At 46.7% G+C, this 20,385-nt stretch overlaps 1 protein-coding gene across 1 annotated transcript in view; it reads right to left on the reverse strand.

Moving 5' to 3' along the window:
• The window catches only part of lrp8 (low density lipoprotein receptor-related protein 8, apolipoprotein e receptor), a gene marked incomplete at both ends in the record, with an annotated part of 44,294 nt that extends 24,654 nt beyond the window's left edge, over positions 1-19,640 (reverse strand). The window contains 2 exons of the mRNA XM_079739085.1: positions 18,424-18,549; positions 19,574-19,640. Of these exons, the coding sequence (XP_079595211.1) occupies positions 18,424-18,549; positions 19,574-19,640 (193 nt within the window). The remainder of the gene's footprint in view (positions 1-18,423; positions 18,550-19,573) is intronic.
• Positions 19,641-20,385: the final 745 nt, after the last annotated feature.

Raw genomic sequence — 20,385 nt, forward strand, 5'->3', positions numbered from 1 at the left:
TACTGCACCGAGGCCGTACGGAATACAGATTCACCTGACATTCCGTACGCGTTCAAACCATCCCAGACCTATTCCGCAGCAAAATAACAACAAAGCACGAATAAAGGAGAACTTTGTGAGATTTAGACTCTGTGTTCGATCAGAGTATCCCGGTATTTTGGGCCTTCCTCATGCTGATTTGTGAACTCTGGATTGATTCTGTTAGTGGATTCAGCCAGCTATCTCTTTCGGCGGGGAAACAACAGTCGTTCCTCCGACGTCTCGTCTTCTTCTGATTCAGAGCATCACTGAGAGGAGGGGCGACCACAGATGGTCCGTCATCAGTGTGTGAGAGAGAGAATCAACGTGTTGGGCGCCGCTTCACAAGTGCCCAATACCCATTTGGAAAGAAATGGTCTATGAACGGGGAATGCTGTTGATCGTGGATGGCTTTGTTCTCCCGGACAGAAGAAGAAAATCTAAATAGAAATAACCCCAGTAAAGTGTGGTAAACACTGCATTGGATGGCTGGCATTAGCCACTTGTCAGAGTTGCATAATAAGTTAGATCAATAAATTTTTTGATATTCTATTGCAGAATTGATCCATACGACACCTTTAAGTAAAGACTACTCAGTAATGATGACAAATACGTCAGACTGAGTGTGTTTGTGTGCGTCTGCATGCTGTTCAGCTGGGGTGAACTGGGCCACTGGATGGCTGTGTTGTTGTCTGTCTCTCTGTTCATTCGGACCATCTCTCTTTCCAGCTGCCAGACCCTTTCTTTGATGATGTCCTGTGTTGTCCTCTGACGCTGACCTGGGCACTGAAAGGCTTGCAGCAGGTGTCCTCATCACATGACTCATCAGGGCCACCGGATAGAGGGGCCAGGAGTGAGAGGTGGACGGCGGGCTCAGCTTTCCTTTCTGCTTGCAGCGAACAACGCTGGCCTCTTCCTCGGCTTTCAGAGATGCAAATGGCTCCTCATCAACGTTTCAGCCTGCTCTCAAAAACGACTTGGCCAGGCTGCCTGCCCGATTGGAGCAGTCAGTAAGAGCCTGCAGAATTCACGTCTCCTGCTCTGAACTGCATTCAAGATGGATACAACAGCACGTGCACAGACAGTGCCAGCGAGAACAGGAATACTAAATCTTTAAATGGGTACACTGTGAATAAAACAGTATTTATTTAAAAAGGGCACGATTCCTTTTTGATGGGGTTGTGTGGTGGTTATGATGGTGGGAATCCAGTATCTTCTCGGCAATGCATTCTCCAGAATGGCCTAAATCGATAAACGTCACAGCATAGAATTCCGTCAATCATTCAATTGTTATTTTAAAGAGATGAAAGATAAAAGAAAAAATGGAAAATATGTAAGCTCTTTTCATCCGTCTGACAAGACTTCATAGTAGCAAGGCATAATCCACTTCATTTGCATAAGAGAGACCAGACAAAAGAAACTGAGTTCGTCCAGAATGCCACATCGTTCTTGTTGCAGCTGTTTTCACCTTTTCGATTGGTTTATTACGCAGTGATGTAATACCGTTCGGTTGCTCTGGGTGGCGGTGGAGGTGGGTACTGTATTGAGGTAGGAACCCTTACACAGGTAGTCAGGTGTTGCACGCCAGCAGAGGCAAACTTACTGTACGTAACGTACAGCATCAAGCTCAAAGCAAAGGACGTTTAGGACTTTCCCTTGATCTGATTGGACTCCACTGTCAGGAAATAACTATGTTCATATCGCTCCCCTGTACCCTACGTCCCTACGTGTGTTTGTGTTGTGTTTTCATGCGTCAATCAAGACATCGACCGCATGCAGGCCCTCGGTGGATCGGTTAGATTTGTTGGAGGTCACTTCACCTCTGGCAGAAAGACTGAGTCAGACGTGCACGCACACCACGTCGAAACATACTCTGTCTTGCATACTTGACGAGGGCTAAGCGGGGCTGACTGTAATCACATCTCCCATCATGCACCTTGCATTCCCCAGTCAGCCTCTCCAGTGACGGCCATTTATAAGGTAGTCTAGAGCTCTGGTCTGCCCGGCAGAACGGAGCTGGCAGCCGGAGCATCAGTATTCATGGGAGGCCCGGGAACGGCAAGCCAGGTCGATCAGGATGCAAGGAAGTCTTCTCCCCTTTGAGCCATTGGGGAGGAGCGGTGTGTGTGTGTGTGTGTGTGTGTGTGTGTGTGTGTGTGTGTGTGTGTGGGGGGGGGGGGGGGGTTAGGAGGGGACTTGTCCACCATGTAAATAAAGCTTCATAGAACCCATTTAAAAATCAGTTCAATGTAGAGGAGAAAGAGAGCAGTTCCCTCAGTTGGTTTGTTTGGAAGGGCCCCCGTGTTAAATGTTCGGGTGTTCTGAAGCGATTCGTCTACCAGCGGCCCGACAGTAAAAACAGCAAGCATGCATCCCTGGAACTCTAACTTTATCCTTACTATTTTGACTAGATCTTCAAGTCCTGAATGCATACACACACGCGCACACGCGCACGCACACACACACACACACACACACACACACACACACACACACACACACACTTGTGAAGGCAAGCCGGCCCGGGTAGGAATGTTAGCTCAACTCCAAAGGAATAATTCACAGCTGTGACACTGTTGATTTCCCCACTGCTGCCAACAGGCGAGTGGCTGTAGCTGTGAGCTCGCTACCAGGGGCTGCAGGGGGCAAACACAATCACACTCCCAGGACTTTAGTCCAATCAAAAAGCAGAGGTGGAGTATGAATTTTACATTATTTATTATAGCCGATGGAAGAAATGTGGCAATAATAAGGAAAAGCCGCCCTGCTCGTGGTTTTGATGTAGCATTGGTTTCTGTCTGCATTGTGTTGGCACGCATTGCATTTTACAAATACACACAGAAACACACACCCTTTATGATTCAAGTAATTGGGTGTTGCGTGTGATTGCTCCTGAATGCTTCCAGCGCCTCACAGGCTGTGTAGTGTTCCAACCGAGGCTGAGCTCTACATTATTGGCAGAGGAATACACGCTACCGAGCCCTTGGGTTTTTGCAGATAGCAGCGAGATGTCCTCATCACCACGCCTCATCCTCCCTCCTTACTGAATAGGGCCCAACACAATGCCTTCACCTTTAGAGCAGAAAGGCGCCTCATTCGCATCATCCCAAATATCTTTCTATCTGTGCTGAAAGCACGCGGCGCGCAGCCACAATGGTTACATGGCGGCCAAGGCTATTATGTGGAGCACAAAGCAGACAGTGTGGGAATGGGGGGGGGGTGGGCTAATGGCTGCAGAGCAGATCAAACATGTATTAGAGACATGTGTTGTAACTGGCGTCAAGCTGCCAGTAGGTTGTATTGGGGTCGTTCCCTTAGTTTAAACAAGCCTTAAAGTACACTGCGCTTTGAGGAGTGTGGAAATACAAACAAGTCCACCTTTAGGCTTCGACTTTTACTGATTGTACGTTTTGGAAACAATTTGTTGTTTCAACTGATGAGCCATATTGTTCAGCAGTGTGCATGGTGTTAAAGTGTTTGTTTGTGACCCTGCGATAGACGTAGCATCCAATTCAGACCATCTGTCTGCTAACTCCAGGTTTGCCTGCCAGACTGAACGTTGGTTTAAGAAGAAGACGGATGGAATGCATCGCGAGGTCACAATGTCAATCCAGCACACCAATACCACAGACAAAGAAATCCATCGTGTCCATGCAGCATTGAAAATGAGACTGATCTTCACTCTGGGGGAAAAGCTTTGTCTGTTCATCTGTTGTGCACACACCGACAAGCCGCCTTTTTTTTTTGGGATCCTAAGATCTTAATTGTATTACTTGGGCCTCGGGGCCAGTTGATCCCTATAACCTGATAAAGACTGCAAGGAAATGGAATTTTGTTGTTTTTTTTTTAAAACAGAGCACCTGCACTAATCCCTATAGGACTGAGCCCCCCCGCCGGCGACAGATCACATGGGATGCAGGTGGCTTACAGAAGAGTTTTTGGACGGTAACCATGGTGACGGAGGAGAAACAGTCACAGCAGCAGAAGGGGAACACACAATGCCTCACGTCCCCTGCTATGGGGCGACGTGGCCGATCGCAACACTCAACAAGACAAAACCAAGCGAACACGGAGAGAAGGGGAGACCTTTGGTTGAGGAAATACCGTCCCTTCAAACACAGGACAGCAGACAGATGTACCAACTGAGTGGATGATCGAAAACGGTAGGGAGATACTCTAGCCAGGCAGCCGATACAGTCAATCACTACTCTGCTCTACAACATGAGGAGGAGTCAGAGGTGCAACAGGAATCCTTTTGATCAGTTTACTGACCGCCTAGCATGCGTGACATGAGTGGATAAATGTCCCAACATCACAAGCTTCCTAACTTGGGCCCGTAAAAAAAACCTGGCGGTTCCATCCTGGGTTTATGAATGCCATTATGGCCTGCCATGTGCGTCACGCTGGCTCAACTGTCGCCTGCCAGGTGCATCACATGCTTCAGAAATGAAACCTCCTGCTGACCCCACCCACGGCCTCACCCTCTCACGCTGTCACCTCCTCCTCTGCTAAGGAGGAGGGGGTGAAGTTTGGGTTAAGGGATATCTCCTCCCTACTCTGGAGTGCCTTTGAATGTGTCACAACACTGACACTCTTTCACAATAGCTTCTGATTCTGTAGCATCACGTGGACTCACTACAGGGTAACACACACTTGATCACCTGCTAGAACATTTCCCAGAAGTAGTCAAGCACCATGCACCAGCAAGGAAGCCATGAGACCATTTAGAATTTCTAACACGGATGCATTTCAAGAAGTGCTCACAGTTAAGACAATGAGCTGCTGGCAGAAGGGACCTGGCAGCCCAGCTGTTTCAGAGCAGGGAGCAGACACATCTGTGCAATGTTAACAGACCAAGCTCACACACAGCGTGTATCAGCTAAGTTTATGAATGAATTGAATTGCTCTTCTAAAGGAGCCTCTGACAATGGAAAATGTATTTTCTCTGGCATTACGAGGTCGACTGAGTGTTACATTGTTATGCCCTGGCTTTCTGCAGTAGTACAGCTCATTTCACAAGCATAGAGGTAAAGCTTGCCTTTGTTTCCACCAAAACAAGACCTGGAGGTCGTAGCTCGCAGAGTTTCTTCTCTCACCAGCCTTCTGGTTTATTTAGGGATCTGTCCTAAGGATAATCGATACAGAAAACGATACAGATGCGATGCGATGACCACTGCGTGTTTGTTTGTGCTTTTGTTAATGCAGTTACTAAATTAATAGCAGTATACATTTCCACTATGTACTCTTCCCTTCTAATTCACTATTCTGTCTGTTCTAGCATGCTGCGGTGACTGCGACTGGATGCCTGGACTCTCCTCATGGTTAACCGGCCAGCACCCCATCATCAATTTAATATGTTTTGCATGTATTTACCTGTATGTCAATTATGGCACCCATTGCACTCCTGACCATCCCTGGAAGAAGGGATCCCCTGCCATGCGTTTATCCTCAAGATTTCTTCCTTGCTGATTCAAGGGAGTTTTTTCTTGCCCTTGTGGGGGCTTGGGTAAAGGGGGGTGTCATAAATATTTGGCCAGTTAAACCCTTTGAGACTGTGATGGTGATTAAGGGCTATACAAAAAAATAAAATTGAATTGAATTGAATCCCTATAAAAGTTTAAATGGAGCATTATTGGAGCAGAGGTCTGAGCAGAGGCCCTGAAGGGCCCCCCTCCCAGGGTGACAGAGGAGGGGAGCGGTGCTCCCCCCCAAAGCTCCTCAATGAGATCACAGGATATGGGGCTTCAGATGTGTGCCAAAGTAAAGCCCCCCTAATAAGCTCAGCACGCCCCCCCGCCCCCCCTAATGGTTATTTAGTGAAACAGCCATCTTTAGCTGCTCTATGTTTTCCATCTCGTTACACGGAGCGCTACTTCCTGTACGGAGGAGGAGGCAGCGGGGGCGGCTTATGGGCTCAGATCCATCGATTCACCCTCGCCATGTTAGACAGGCGCTGGAACGAGCCAAAGGGAAAGGCAGAGATGAAGAGAGAAGCACAGAGGAGCACAGACGGAGACACAAGGTGTGCTTCATCCAAACGGATTTCAACCACGTATTCAGGAAACCTGCAAAACAACATGCAGATTTACGAGCCGCCATCCGCTGCCGTTATGCAAATATTAGGAGTGGGTTGATTGAGATAAGGAGCAGAGTCGCTGTATAGCTCCGTCTGAGAAGAAAGGGGTGCAGCCAGAGGATCTAATGAAACGAGTGCCAGTCAAACCTCAGACAAAGGAGGGCACACCGGGAAGGGAAACAGAGAGGCTTGAACTACTAATATGACAGCAATGTGCTCTGTATGCTGTCAATTAACGCAGAATGAGTTTCTTTTTTCCTTATTCGCATTAACCTTTTAACGATAAACAAACTTTTATTCCACCTCAAGCGTCAACATTCTTTTGGACATTTCAAGATTCTTTTCGGAATGGTCTGATTCCACCGAGGGTTCTAAAAACGCAAATTTTAAATATGCTGCAAAACATATACAGAGAGACACACGCATAGACAGAAATAGAGGTAGAGAGAGAGAGGGAGAGAGAGAGGGAGAGAGAGAGGAAGAGAGAGAGGGAGAGGGAGAGAGGGATTGGGAGAGAGAGAGAGGGAGAGAGGGAGGGGAGAGAGAGAGTGAGATGGAGAGGGAGAGAGAGAGGCGGGGTTAGAGGGAGAGAGAGAGAGAGAGAGAGAGAGAGAGAGGGAGCGAGAGAGAGAGAGAGGGAGCGAGACACATGTTCTCTTAATCACTCGTCTGGTTGCTAATGGCTTATTGATTGGTCACAGGTAGTAGAGCTGCATTTCCTCACAGTGGTCTATAGCAGGGGGGCGGGGGGGGGGTATGATACCTGCTCACTCTGGCCTGGACTGAGTTGTTCTTCCCACTCAACCCTTAACCAGGAATCAATAAGACTCCTCATTGGTTAGGATTCATTTTTCCATGCGACTCTCTCACTCTTATCCATTGACTCGGCCGTACGTGGTCACAAACACGTTGGAATTGTGTTGTACACTAGCAGAGGTGCATGTGTTGTTTAACTAGACTGTGTGCGTGCGTGTGTAATGCATTCTGTTCTCGCCAATGCTGGGCATGGCATGGATGGTAGCCCACCATTAAAGCATCTCCCATGTGTGTGTGTCCCAGTTCATGTTGTGAGGTGAAGTGATTAAATGTGTGATCCAAAAGGAGATCCTTTCCACTGCGGTGCTGAGGTGCCGTACAAGAGAAGATTGTGGTAGATATTGAGTCCGATGGCAGCCCTGCAGCAACGGAGTTGGGTGAAGTTCACAAAAACAAATATTTGTATTCTTGAGAGAAATAAAGATAGAGATAGATAAATAGGATAGAGAAATAGAGATATATATATATAGAGATCGATAAAGAAATAGATAAAGAAATATAGATAGAGATAGAGAAATAGAGAAATATAGATAGATAAAGAAATAGTGATAGAGATATAGAGATTGAGATAGATATAGAGATAGCGATAGAGAAATAGAGATGGAGATAAAGAAATATAGATAAAGAAATAGAGATAGCGAGCGAATATGTGAGTGAGACAACAGGATAGACAACAAAGACTACAGTCCAGGTAGGCGGGGATGGGGTTAAACTGTAAAACAATGAACGGTGCACAACGAGAGACCTCGACAGGTCGATAGATCAATAGATAGATCGATCAATCGACCAGATACGGGTGATCTGCAGGGAGGGGGATGAGGACGGACAGAGTGATATACATGTCTGAGCCACAGTGGTGATGAACAAAGACAGCGGGACCCTCTCCTAAGAGCAGCGCAGCTGTGGCCACGCTTTACCGGCGCTTCAGGGAACCATCGCAGCGGCAATAAATGCTCTCGCTGTTTATGAGCGTCTCGCCTGAAGAGAGACGGGAACGAAGAGAGGAGAGGAGATTGGAGATAAAATCAGCATAGGCATGAGATCTGGGAGAAAGCTGTAACAAAGGAAAACCCAGCGGAAGTCAATGTGCATGGTATCAGGATCAGAGGCCAATGGCATCCTGCTCATTCCCCTTCATTTATTTAAATTTCACTGTAGGCATCAATGTCTTCCAATACGTCTCTTCTTTCAAGAACAGAGATGTGCAGAAAGAAGACGAAAATAAAAGGCCTATGAGAACGCTCTATGTTGATCATAACAAGCCTATGCATAATGTTGACCATAAGGAGCTATACAATGTTGATCGTAACAAGCATATATATGATGTTGATCGTAACAAGCCTATATATGATGTTAATCGTAACAAGCCTATTCTGTTGATCAGAAATTCAATGAAATAGTTACACAAAATAATTATGTACCATGAAGTTGAACATCATATTTATATATTGTATTTGTCTGGCAAAATGTTTACCTTGAATACACTTTGTGTTTCTTACCATCTCCCCTTTCCTTTATATCCCATTATTTATTTTAGTAGCCTACTGTCTCTCGTGTTATTTAATATAATTTTTTCATTATAATTACATTACGTTTCCAAATTGTAGCACGCTCAGTTGATCACGGACCCCAGGGGCAACCCATCCATTTACTCGAGCTGAAAGAAGGTTTTTTAAGAACAGCACAGAGGTCAACGAAAAATATTCCCAAATTATGCAAAAGTAAGTGCTTTAGTCAGTCAAGTATTCTCAATCTCAACCCCATTTAGGATCATCTATAAATACATTCACCTGCAGTCTGTGTGAGCATACAATTAATCATCGCTATACACTACAGTGAGGACGAATAACTAATGAAATGAAGGGAGATATTTTCTTGTTTGAACGAGAAATTGTGGATGAATGCAAGAACAAATTGGTCTCTAGGTCACAACTGATATTTTGCGGAATTCTTTGTAGCAAAACAAAATACAACTCATGAGGATACCCCAGAATCAGACCCACCAACTGTAGAGTCGACATCGTCGGTTTGGACAATCGACCAAAACATAAAAAAATGAATCTATTCCATTCCCGCGTTTCACATTCAACACCTACATGAACGACGCACTCTGCTATGCTTCCTACCACGGCCGGACATATTCAAGACTGAAACATCACAAACTACTTGAACACACACTGAAGGTGTCATGTAAGGTATTCCTTGTCTTAGAGGAGACATACTTGAGTCTTTGTTTTTGTTTTTTATCAACCTCAAATCAAACTGATCTGCACCAAATAACTGGAAGCTTCCTTCAGATTGGTTGGACCCTGAGAGTGCACTTGCAGACACACAGACACACACACACAAACAGACACACACACGCAAAAAAAAACGCAAAGAAAACCAAGAGAGGCTCACAAGGACACACAGGAACGCAAACACATGAAGAGCGAATCAGAAAAGAGAGAGAAACAGCAAACGAGGAAAGAACAGAAAAACACGCGGAGAACCCTAGGATTCTGAAGACAATGCTCGCTGGCATATGCGGACTGAGTGGCAGAAACTCAAGCGCGCGCACAAAAGACTCAAGTTTAATTACACGTACAGAAAGGAGAGAGCCGCCATGACAGGACGCAGGCCGCTCTCCCAGTAGCTCCGATGGCAGGGAGATGCGGGGCATTGTGGAACAACCAGGCTGGCCAAGCAGCTAATGGCCTGGCTGGGTCCACCGTGAAAACGCAGCTCTGCAGTCCAACCCACTCAGCCCCCCACCCCAAACAGGACCGCCACAGGCTGACATGCCTGGGAGGGAACTGAGGTGCTGGGAGAGAAAGAGAGAGAGGGAGAGTGTAGGAGGAGAAATAGGAGAACTAATGAATCTGTGAGAGAGTGACTCAGTGCCCGTCGTTGTTGTCGTGTGTGCGCGTGCGTGTGCGTGTGTGCGTGTGTGCGTGTGGTGCCGACCCCTCCAACACCAAATTCTGCATCAATTGGGCCAATCGTTACTGAAAGAGTTTTGCTCTCTCACCACGTTAAGGTTCCTCACTTGGTCGGTCTGATGGCTTCACAACACAATATTACAATCCCATATTTTGGAAAGTAAAGACGCAGCTTCCATTCTGATTTGACAAACCGGAACTGTCGCTGTGGCTTATTATTCAGATTGGCACAGAGGAAGATTTAACAAACACAAAGATATTAAAGAAGAAATTCTGTGCCTTTAAGGGATTTGCATTCGAGTGATCGAGTTCCTATTGACGCCACGATGTAAAGCCCATATGCTCATTTACATAAGAGGTTTCAAGTAAAAGATAACCTTGTTAAAAAATAAACATTGGCGTCACTCCATAACTGACAACAAGGAAGAGGTCCACGATGGACTCTCAGTCCATGAACGGGAATTCAAAGCCTCGAAATGAATTGCTTGTTGCTTGCTTTCTATAAGGTATTTTTTCTAAATACGGTACCAACCAACTCACCACATTTAATCTGAGAATTGGTTGGTCATCATATTTGTCCATAAACACACTTGCTTCAACGTATGCACATAATGTAAAGAAGTGGAGGCACCCCTAGAGACAGGGCTCATGAGGAGGCCCAGTCAGAACAGACACGTGGAGACACATCATGTCCCACAAGCCCACGTACTGACCACTTCATCTGACCACTTCATTTACAACACGCAGTACAGAAAGCCACTTCCCTTGTGCCTCCAGTGTCTAGGCCAGAGGTCTTCGGAGGCATGATGCTGAACCGCCTCTCTCTGCTCTAGAGTCCACTTAGGTTATCCCAGCATGTGTGTACCAAACATCTGTACTCACGGGGCAGACATTTGTGCCTGCACTGCTAAGCTACACACCTGAATTGCTACTCTATATTTCCTTGATTCTGACAAAGTGCAAGAGGCATGTCTTGCCACTGCATCGCCTCAAGCAATAACACACACAAACGCACACTGACAAATACAGACCCTTCATACATTCACCTCAGCAAGGCAGCAGCCGTCAGCATCCTCATGTAAGAAAGTCCTCGGGTGTCTGTGTGTGTAAAAGGCATGTCCTGGCACAGACTGGCTTGTGTGGTAGCAGGTCACATGTGGCAGAACAGAACGCAACTTACTGGGTGCCCCAAACCTTTGCACCGCCATCCAATTGCTTTGAGTCTTACCAGTGTATTTTATTTTGCCTAGCCAAAATAAAATACACTTAAGCCATACAACACATTTCTTTCTCAAATGGTTTCCAACAGTCAGCCAAAGCAGCAGTGCGATGCCCATGTTAACACTGAATCTAAACTAGGAACTGGACATGTGGGAGAGTGTGAGGGGAGGCAGATGGAGGCAGAAGGTACGAAGAGGACAAACAGGACACCTTCTACGGTTTGGTTTCCCCGCCAAACATTAGCTGCCCATCGTCCGTAACGCAGTGGGGGGGAAGGTGGACAATATGGCGGTGGTGGTGTTTGTGGTGGTGGTGGAGGTGGGTCCAAGTGGACTCTGTCAGTGGTGACAGCCACAAGCTCCGTCAGTGAGATCAGTGGTATTTAGAGCCATCAAAATGTTAACCCATGGAGATTTATATGGTTTCATTTTTAAGGAGAGCCTATTTGAAATAATCAATAGCAACCTCATCTCTCACAATATAATTGAAACATATGACCTTGTTGCCCAGATAACAGGCTCATCCGTCATCAGCAATCGCATCTTTGTGACGTTTAAGCCTGTAAGCAGCGAGCCTAGGCCACAGACATTAAGGTCAGGAGGACGGTTCCTTGGGAGGAGGGCTCCTCTCCTCTCCCTGATGGCTGAACTGGAGCAGGGCTGCTGGGCGTGTGAATCACTACTGCTCAGGCTCAAAGAATAAAGCCGGGTACACGTCGGTCAAATAAAACATCCTCAAATCAGACTGCAGAATAACTGCCCGAGGCGACCATAAACAACACAAAACAGAAAAATATAAATGCAGCATACATCATTTTTTTATGGATTGAAAAGAAAAAAAGGGTTTTTGGGATTGTCTCTACGTCTCCTCGGGCTCCATCTGTCCCTCCCGCCCCACTTCTGATTCCTTTCTATCCCAGCCTTCCTCTCCACGCCGTCCTTATTACGTTGCATTCCTCTCTCCTCCATCCATCACCGTGCTGACGAAAAACGGTCGCTGAGTGAATCGGGGTCACGACAGGCCACGCGTCGCAAATCTCGCCTTTCAGGGCCGCAAGCAACCGATACATTTATTAAATAAAGAAATGCATCTGTTGCGCACTCATAATCCTTCCACACACAAACACACTTTGCACATCTGGCTCTCTGTTCCAAGGGCCCGTAGCTCTTCCACGGCCAGATGCCTCTGATTCTAGGGGTCGATGACACAGATACACCTCTGCTCTCTGCTTATCCTCAGGTTCACATGAGGAAGGTCTGCCAACACACACACCTGCATCCACCGACATCCCCCCCAGTCCCTTTTTCCCCTGGACAGTTTTAAAAATAGCGTTTCCCCTTCACAAAGACGACATAATGAGGAGCTGCTGCACACACCCACGTCCACTGCTGAGCAGACAGCAAAAAGCAGACTCGCACGCAAGCACGCACGCACGCACGCACGCACACAGAGAGACAACAAAGGTATGCGGAGATGGGGTTGAACTGTGAAGTGTAAACAACACAAATTAACCATCAACTTCAAACCTTTTACACAAACAATGAGGAGTTGATCTAACACACAGCGTGGAGAATATAGAGATGCAGTTAAAAATCAACTCTGCAATCAATCAGTCTATATAAAATACATAGCCAATCGGGTTCATATGTAGGCGATATATGTATACAGTGAATGTATATTGTCATACATATTAGCAAATGCCCATACAAAGTTAGTATGGCAAAAAGTAAACGGAAAGTAGCAGGAGTACAGGCAGGAAGCCAGCAGGCTCGACCGATAGGTCAATAAGTTACAGCCGTAAACTCTGTGGTCAACTCTTATCGTTTATACGCTCATTGAAGGGACACATCCTTGGACGTCTCCACGCTGATGAAGAATTGATTTTTAGATAGCAAATCATGTCTGCACAACCGAAGCTAGGCACCCCTCACAGGCAAGGATGCAAACCAAGCAAGGCAAGCCTTTCTCTGTGCCTTCTCATGTGCTGCTCCCACTCTCCACCATCAACCAGCTCAGTAAAGCTCTTCAACACACCTCATGCTGTTGATACAAAAGGCCTTCAGGGAGTGAGAGAGTGAAAGATGGGAGTGACCGAACTTAATCGTGTATGTCAAGACTGTGCTGAGGGAATCGTTGTTTACCCCACAAAGATAAACTCACCAACTCCCTCTGTACCTTCATCCATGAAGATGGAGACGCTCATATGTGTAAACACAATACAGAGGAGAACAAACACAAATCATACCGTAAAACCCTGACGTTTTGAACATAAAACTGGTGTATGAATGTACCAGTTTTAACATAGAACACGCCTCCTCCTACACCAGTCAGAAAGATGCATGTGCACAAAGACACATTATAAAAAGATGGCCAAACAAACACACCTCTTGTATAATACAACCTCAGCTTTTATGGATTTTGAGGCAAACTAAAGGAAACATGAGAGCAGGCACACGATTCAAGGTTTATTTGCCCGAGGTCTATTCTTCCTACTACGAACACACACACACACACACACACACACACACACACACACACACACACACACACACACAAACACACACTTTTACAAAGAGCAGCAGCTGCTGGTACGGAGGGTCAAGCCTTTTATTCAAGAAGATATCATGCAAAAAAACCCTCAGAAGCAGGCGTAGTTACCAAGAGGTCAATGCGCTCCAGATAATGCACCCAGCTTAGAGAAAAGACACGCAAAGACGCAGGCGCCTTGTGGGAACCTCGTTTGGGGGCCGGGGTGTGAGAAGCCCATTGCAGCGTTGATAAGCATGGCCGTCTATATGCTGTGTATGAAGCTATGCTCACGCATAGCTAATGTGACTGGTGTTTTGGGGTGAGGAAGGACCTGGACACACACACCTTCTCTGTACAGCCCCGTACACTTTGATGGGGAAAAAGTGGGTTTGCGCATTCCCCCTAAGTCTTACCAATTTGATTCAGTGCAAATGAGGTCTGGGCCCTTTTCTTACAGGAAGAGAGTGTGTCATCTTCAATAATAGAGTTTCAGAAGAATGGAGAAGGGAATGAATCAGGCAGAGCAGTGTGAAGTCTTTGTTAGAGTAGGGGACCAACAACACACTCTCCCACTCTCTACTCTCCACTCTCTAGTCTCTACTCTCTTTTTTTAAGGGTAAAGTCTCATGTAGTCTGCTGGGACAAACAGTGCAAGCTTTTTTTTCCAGTTGATTAATTTCAATGGTTTGTGTGATGAGTCCGGGATAAAACACGCCTCTGGTACGAAGACAAGCACGCTCTGTGCCGGAGCGCAGCCTTTACCCCAAAAACAGGGAATGCTGCGGTGAGAGAGCCAGAAAAGCTCTCTGACACCGTTGGTAAAAGGCCATCTGTTCCGATGTGTCCTCACCTTCCTCTCCTCTGATCAATACCATCCTGGAACAAGAGTCACTTTAAGTAGTTGCCTTTTTACAAAATAACCTTCCCCCCTAGGGACATTTAGTCGGGTTAAATGTGCTTCAAATTCAGGCACTGATCTCCACCCATTATAAGTGCTTTATTGAACGTTCTAATATATGAACCCAGTTCTATGTGTTTAGAGAACGTTCTATTCATGCAGCAGGTACAGAGGCAGCGTGGGCCACTGCTTATCTTGAGCATCACCGGGTGAACACTGCTGTTCGGATCACTCACATCACTGAACATAAAACACTGTATTATTTAATAATACATTGTGTAATAATGTAATAATTAAATATACATGCGTTCCTACTCAAAGTTTAATTGACGTAAGCCATGTTTCTTTAAATAAATAAATATGAACTTTGCAAAACCAATGTGATGTGATAAATAAATAAAGGTATATTATGTAAAACCTTACTGGCACAGGGATCAGTGATTTTTATTATTTATTAATTCATTATTACATTGTGCCTAATATTTATCGGCCACTAAAATCCAGCATCGGTTGGGCTCAAACAAATGTTCATGCTGTTTTCTCCGTTGTGTTGGCGTTTGCGTCGAGGCTCACATCCTTGTGACACAGAAAGTGTTGCCGCTGTCCTCTTAGGGAGAACTGGGGACACAGCATTAGAGGGACGTGTGATGAGTGGAACTCATGTGTAATGAAGCGTTCCTCCACTACAGCTGTGCGCTGCCAGATGCTAATTCCCGACCCACTAGCCTCCTTGGCATTTTGGCTTCTTGTTTAAGTACAGCGAGTCGATGCCAAAAGTGAAAAACCCGGTAGGCAAGCAGGGCTGTCCACTGCCAGCAGGCCATCACAAAATCATTGGACAGAAGCTAAGAGCAAGGCAGGGCTGACCCTATAAATAATTGGCTTGTGCTTTTATTAGATGTATTACAATAAAAACCATGCTTAACCAACACACACTTGGACTTGAATTGTGCTGCCACAAATTAGACGTGCCCTTCGTGCTGGTAGACGGGCCGAGTGCGTGTTCATTGTAAGGAGAGAACAATCCAGTGAATCAATCATTCACTTTCATTTCATGTGATTCAAAACAAACAGCTTCAGCACCCGCAATGGAAGATTAAACACAATGGCCTCACCGCATAGAAAAGGTGCATCAAAGCAGAAATTACTTGCATTTTAGCACCATCACATCCAATTTAATGTTGGCTCCATTCATCTTGTTATTTGGCTCGATAACAGTTGAACGTACTTTAATTGCTTAGATTGTAATCCCAGGCTCTACTGGATCGAGTGCGTTTCGTTGCCATCAGCGGTCGTCGACGTCGGCTCCCAGCTGTTATCCGCTCCACTGGGAGAGCCTCTCGTAGGGTCGGGGTCGGCTGCCGCTAGTGATTGGTCGTATGGATGCACAACGTCCAGGTGGGGCGGCTTCAGGGGACCTCCTGCCACCTACCTCCTACCTCCTACCTCCTGACCTCCTGCCACCTACCTCCTCACCTCCTACCTCCTACCTCCTCACCTCCTACCTCCTACCTCCTCACCTCCTGACATCTACCTCCTACCACCTCACCTCCTACCTCCTACCTCCTCACCTCCTACCACCTGACCTCCTACCTCCTACCACCTCACCTCCTACCCCCTCACCTCCTACCACCTCAGCTCCTACCTCCTCACCTCCTACCTCCTACCCCCTCACCTCCTACCTCCTTACTGTGTTCTTGGTTCTGTGTGTTGGACAGGAGCCAGTGGGGAGGATATAAAATATATCCAGAGGTGGGACAAATACTTTTTTTTCTGTACTTCAGTACAGTTCTCTGGTATCTGTACTTTACTTCAGAATATTTTAGCTAATATTATCCAGACAACTTCATACTGCCTTTAACACATATCTCTTTTTTTCTTCTTCTGACAATTTTAAAACAGGATTGTTACTTTAGTTTTAAAGCATTTCAAAGGAATTACCGGTTATTTTTTATTTTGCATCATCGCTCCCCCTCTCAACCGACTCAGCCTAAATGAACGAGACAACGACACATCGGAAACAGGATCCCTTCGTGTGTCTATCGGATGCCGACATCAACATGATGTGTTTACAACACATCAAAGATGTCGGCTGAGGCAATATCAACACGAGAGGTGGAAAGCAGAAAGAAGTTAGAATGCAATACACAGACAACAAGAGAAACGGCAGAAGCAGCCACACTCGAAGGCCAGGTCGGGGGAAAGTTGCATGATAGAAAGAATGTGTTTTCTTGTGCCAGCCTAAAAAGATTTTTGGTGATCCTGTAGAGATGAGGGAATTTCTAACAAGAGTTTAAGGCTTCAGTAGACCAGAAGTGGGCTCTCGTTTTGATCATAATGGGGAATGGCAAGTATACAAAAACCGCCAACTGTATCCACACGTCTGTCCAGCTGTGTATCCCACTTACACACACATCTTGTGTGTGTGTGTGCGCGTGTGTGTGTGTGTTTGTCTGCAGGTGTTTGTCCATTATGTGTCTTTGTAAGGTTCATCAGTTTGACTCACCTTAGGGTACCTCCCTCTGTGTGTGTGTGTGTGTGTGTGTGTGTGTGTAGGTGTGTGTAGGAGTGTGTGTGTGTGTGTGTGTGTGCGTGTGTAGGTGTGTGTGTGTGTGTGTGCGTGTGTGTGTGTGTGTGTGTGTGTGTGTGTGCATGCATGCTCGCGTGCGTGTTTGTCCACAGGTGACCATAATGTGTTTTTGTAAGGTTCATCAGTTAACCTCACCTTATGGTGCCTCCCAGTGTGTGTGTGTGTGTGTGGGTGTGTGTGTGTGTGTGTGTGTGCGTGCGTGTGTGTTTGTGCGTGTACTTCTGTGCATTGAACCAGACGTGTCAAAGACACCGCAGCATCAGGACACAGACAGTCGGGTGTGGAATGTGTTGCGGTTTCTCTGTTTGGTGAAGCTTTACGTAACATGAGCAGTGTGATGGTGCTGGAGGGACAGCGAACGGAAGTGGAAGACAACGTAACGGGATCTTCTCCCCCGACACAAACACATCCCCTCGGACGTCCGAATGACCCTTCTCATCAGCGGACAGATACTGAACACATCTGCTGTTCACAGGTCGGCTCCCTAGCTGGCTCCCTGGATGGAGCGCGCACCATGGCGGCTCAGAGCTGATCGCAGCAACCCACTCCTTCCTGTGTATCTCGCTCTATCATTACAGCATAATGATGCAAAAATAAATCTTTAAAAAAAACAATTAAAACAGCAACATATTAATACTTGCTCGCACACCAAACAGGTTCCCGGAAGGCAGAGCTCATTAAAACTTGCCCCACTGAGTATTGCCACTAAATACACATAACCACCAATAAGGCGCCCCCAGACGAGCCGACACCCAGGGGGGTGGAGGCTAGAGCATCATTGGCGCACCCATTACTAATGGTCCAATCAATGCCTAATGTAGCCGTTCAAGCAATTAGCACTGGGACGAATTCAGACGCGATCCTTGCTCGGTGATTTCATTTACACGAATGCACACAATTGATTTAAAGCAATTAGAGACGGTATCTGCCTGTGGCCTTTCCTTGCTCTGAGGGATTCAACTCCTTACAAAAATGTTCAGAAACAATTCAACAATCAACATATCCATCGGAACTACATTCCCTATAAAGATAACACCCACGATTGTGTTCGAAATATAATCCGCTATGTATTAGCAGGATTATAGACTATTATACGAAAATCATCTCCAACGAACATTAACAACTCTTATGAGAGACTCATGACTTCTGGCGATGCGACACACGCGTCTCTGGCAGGAGGGAGGTGGAATAGGGACGCGGGGCTTCAGATGATGCTGAGCCGTGATATACATAAGGAATTAGGGACACTCGTTACGGCGTGTGACCGGTTCTGTGATCCCATAACCGAGCAGCTTCATGCTTGCTCGGAGTAAAAGACAATGCTGATTCTTCCTGTGCACCGGGTTCTACTCACGGCAGCTCTCCTCGTCGCTGTTGTCCGAGCAATCGTCTTCATCGTCGCACCTCCAGATACTCGGGAGGCACCTCCCGTTGTGACACGGGAACTGGTCCGCCTCACACTGGGACTCCTTATGCGATCCTGGTTTTGGGAAAATGCATTCGTAAGCAAATGTCAACAGAAACACATTGCATCGTGAATCCAACCTGTAGGTCTAGTCGGCCCACAGGCCTACAGCCTACAGCCGAGACCGAGGTTCACCAACACGCTTGCCGATTTAATCTATAATATAGATAGGTTATATAGATTAAGTCTATAGCATCTATTGTTTATTCCACCATGGTTGAGAGCACAGAGCCGAGGGGTCACGACGCGCTGTGTGAGGTCAAACACGGCAATCAACAGACCAATTAAAAATGCATATCAACATTTGGCTTGTTGTTGCAACGGCTTGTCATTCTTATGCAGGATATCAAGCCGCCACCTGCTGTTTACTCTGCTCTGCCCCCGGGGGGGGGCTTGAGGCGGTCTGCCAAGGGGAGAACTCCCTCAGAAACACAATATCAAACAAAGAGGGCATGTGGGCATCCAGCAGTCTGATACCACTGCTGCCCTTACTGGGATCCTACCAGTCCACCGAGTAGTACCACTGCTCCTCATACTGGGATCCTACCGGCCCACCGTTTGGTACCACGGCTACTGGGATCCTACCAGTCCACCGTGTGGTACCACCGCTCCTCATACTGGGATCCTACCAACGCTCCTCATACTGGGATCCTCCCAGCCCACCGCGTGGTACCACCACGGCTCCTCTCATACTGGGATCCTACCAGTCCACCGTGTGGTACGGCTCACCCCATACTGGGATCCTACCAGCCCACTGTGTGGTACCACCACGGCTCCTCATACTGGGATCCCACCACCGCTCCTCATACTGGGATCCTCCCAGTATGTGGCTCCTCTCATGTTGATTCCTGTCCCCGTTTTAGCGATTATAAAACCAGACAACGTGCCAAACCAGGTGGAAGCTGAAAACTGCAAGTGCCAACGGAATTCCAACTCTCATGAACCGAAATCTCGCCTAACAACCCGGGTTGTGCCTCACAACACACCGGGGTGCCTCTCATTGTCATTCCAGGTTCCCCTCTGTGTGTCCGGTTCTTACCGTCAGCGGCATGAAGCTCCATCACTAACAGATGTAAGAGCACCAGCTTCCCCACGTCCGTCCTCATCTTTAAATCCAAAAGCGCTTATCGCTGGATTCATCCGAAAAACAAAACAAACGAAAGGTATCCTTGACAGCGAGAGCCGTCCGTCTCGATGCGTGTGTGATCCTCTCTTCTGCGCTCTGGCTCGGCAGCGTCTGAACCAGTGACGCCTGTGGGCGGGTTGCAGCCTGCGGTGGTTGAGTAGTGGGACCGGTAGAGGTTCATATCAGCAGCTACAGCTGTCGTGTGGGAACTTGCACCTTCAAATTATCATATGGAGTCATGACAAGACAATATCTAAGGGATTGCTTATGTGAGGATATATTTCTTCTCACATTAATCTTAAAACAGGCATATATTTAATCTTAAAACAGGCATATAAAAGAAGCATTATAACCAACACATCCTTTGAGATGCAGTGGCAAAGTAAGGTCATATATCAGATCCAGAGAGGTGTAATCACTTTGTGCGTTGGTTAATGGGGGGACATATTTCTCTATTCCTTGGCAGAAATGATAGAGGAGAGACTGAACGATCTCTCAGATGCCTAGGTCTCTCATGCATGCCTGTCATACGGAAATATGGTTGCCATGGTATCCACACGGCTTTTTAACCACAGGGTGTTGAGCAGTAAATCAGGTCATGGTACAAATATTATCGTCACAGAGTCGTGTACATTCTGCTAACCCAGTTTTCATTGGTTTCAGTGACTCTTCCTTATTACATGCCCATTTGTACAGGTAACAACATACAGCATAGGCCGACCATA

Source organism: Pollachius pollachius (genome assembly GCF_949987615.1).
Source record: "Pollachius pollachius genome assembly, chromosome: 7".
Classification (NCBI taxonomy): Eukaryota; Metazoa; Chordata; class Actinopteri; order Gadiformes; family Gadidae; genus Pollachius; species Pollachius pollachius.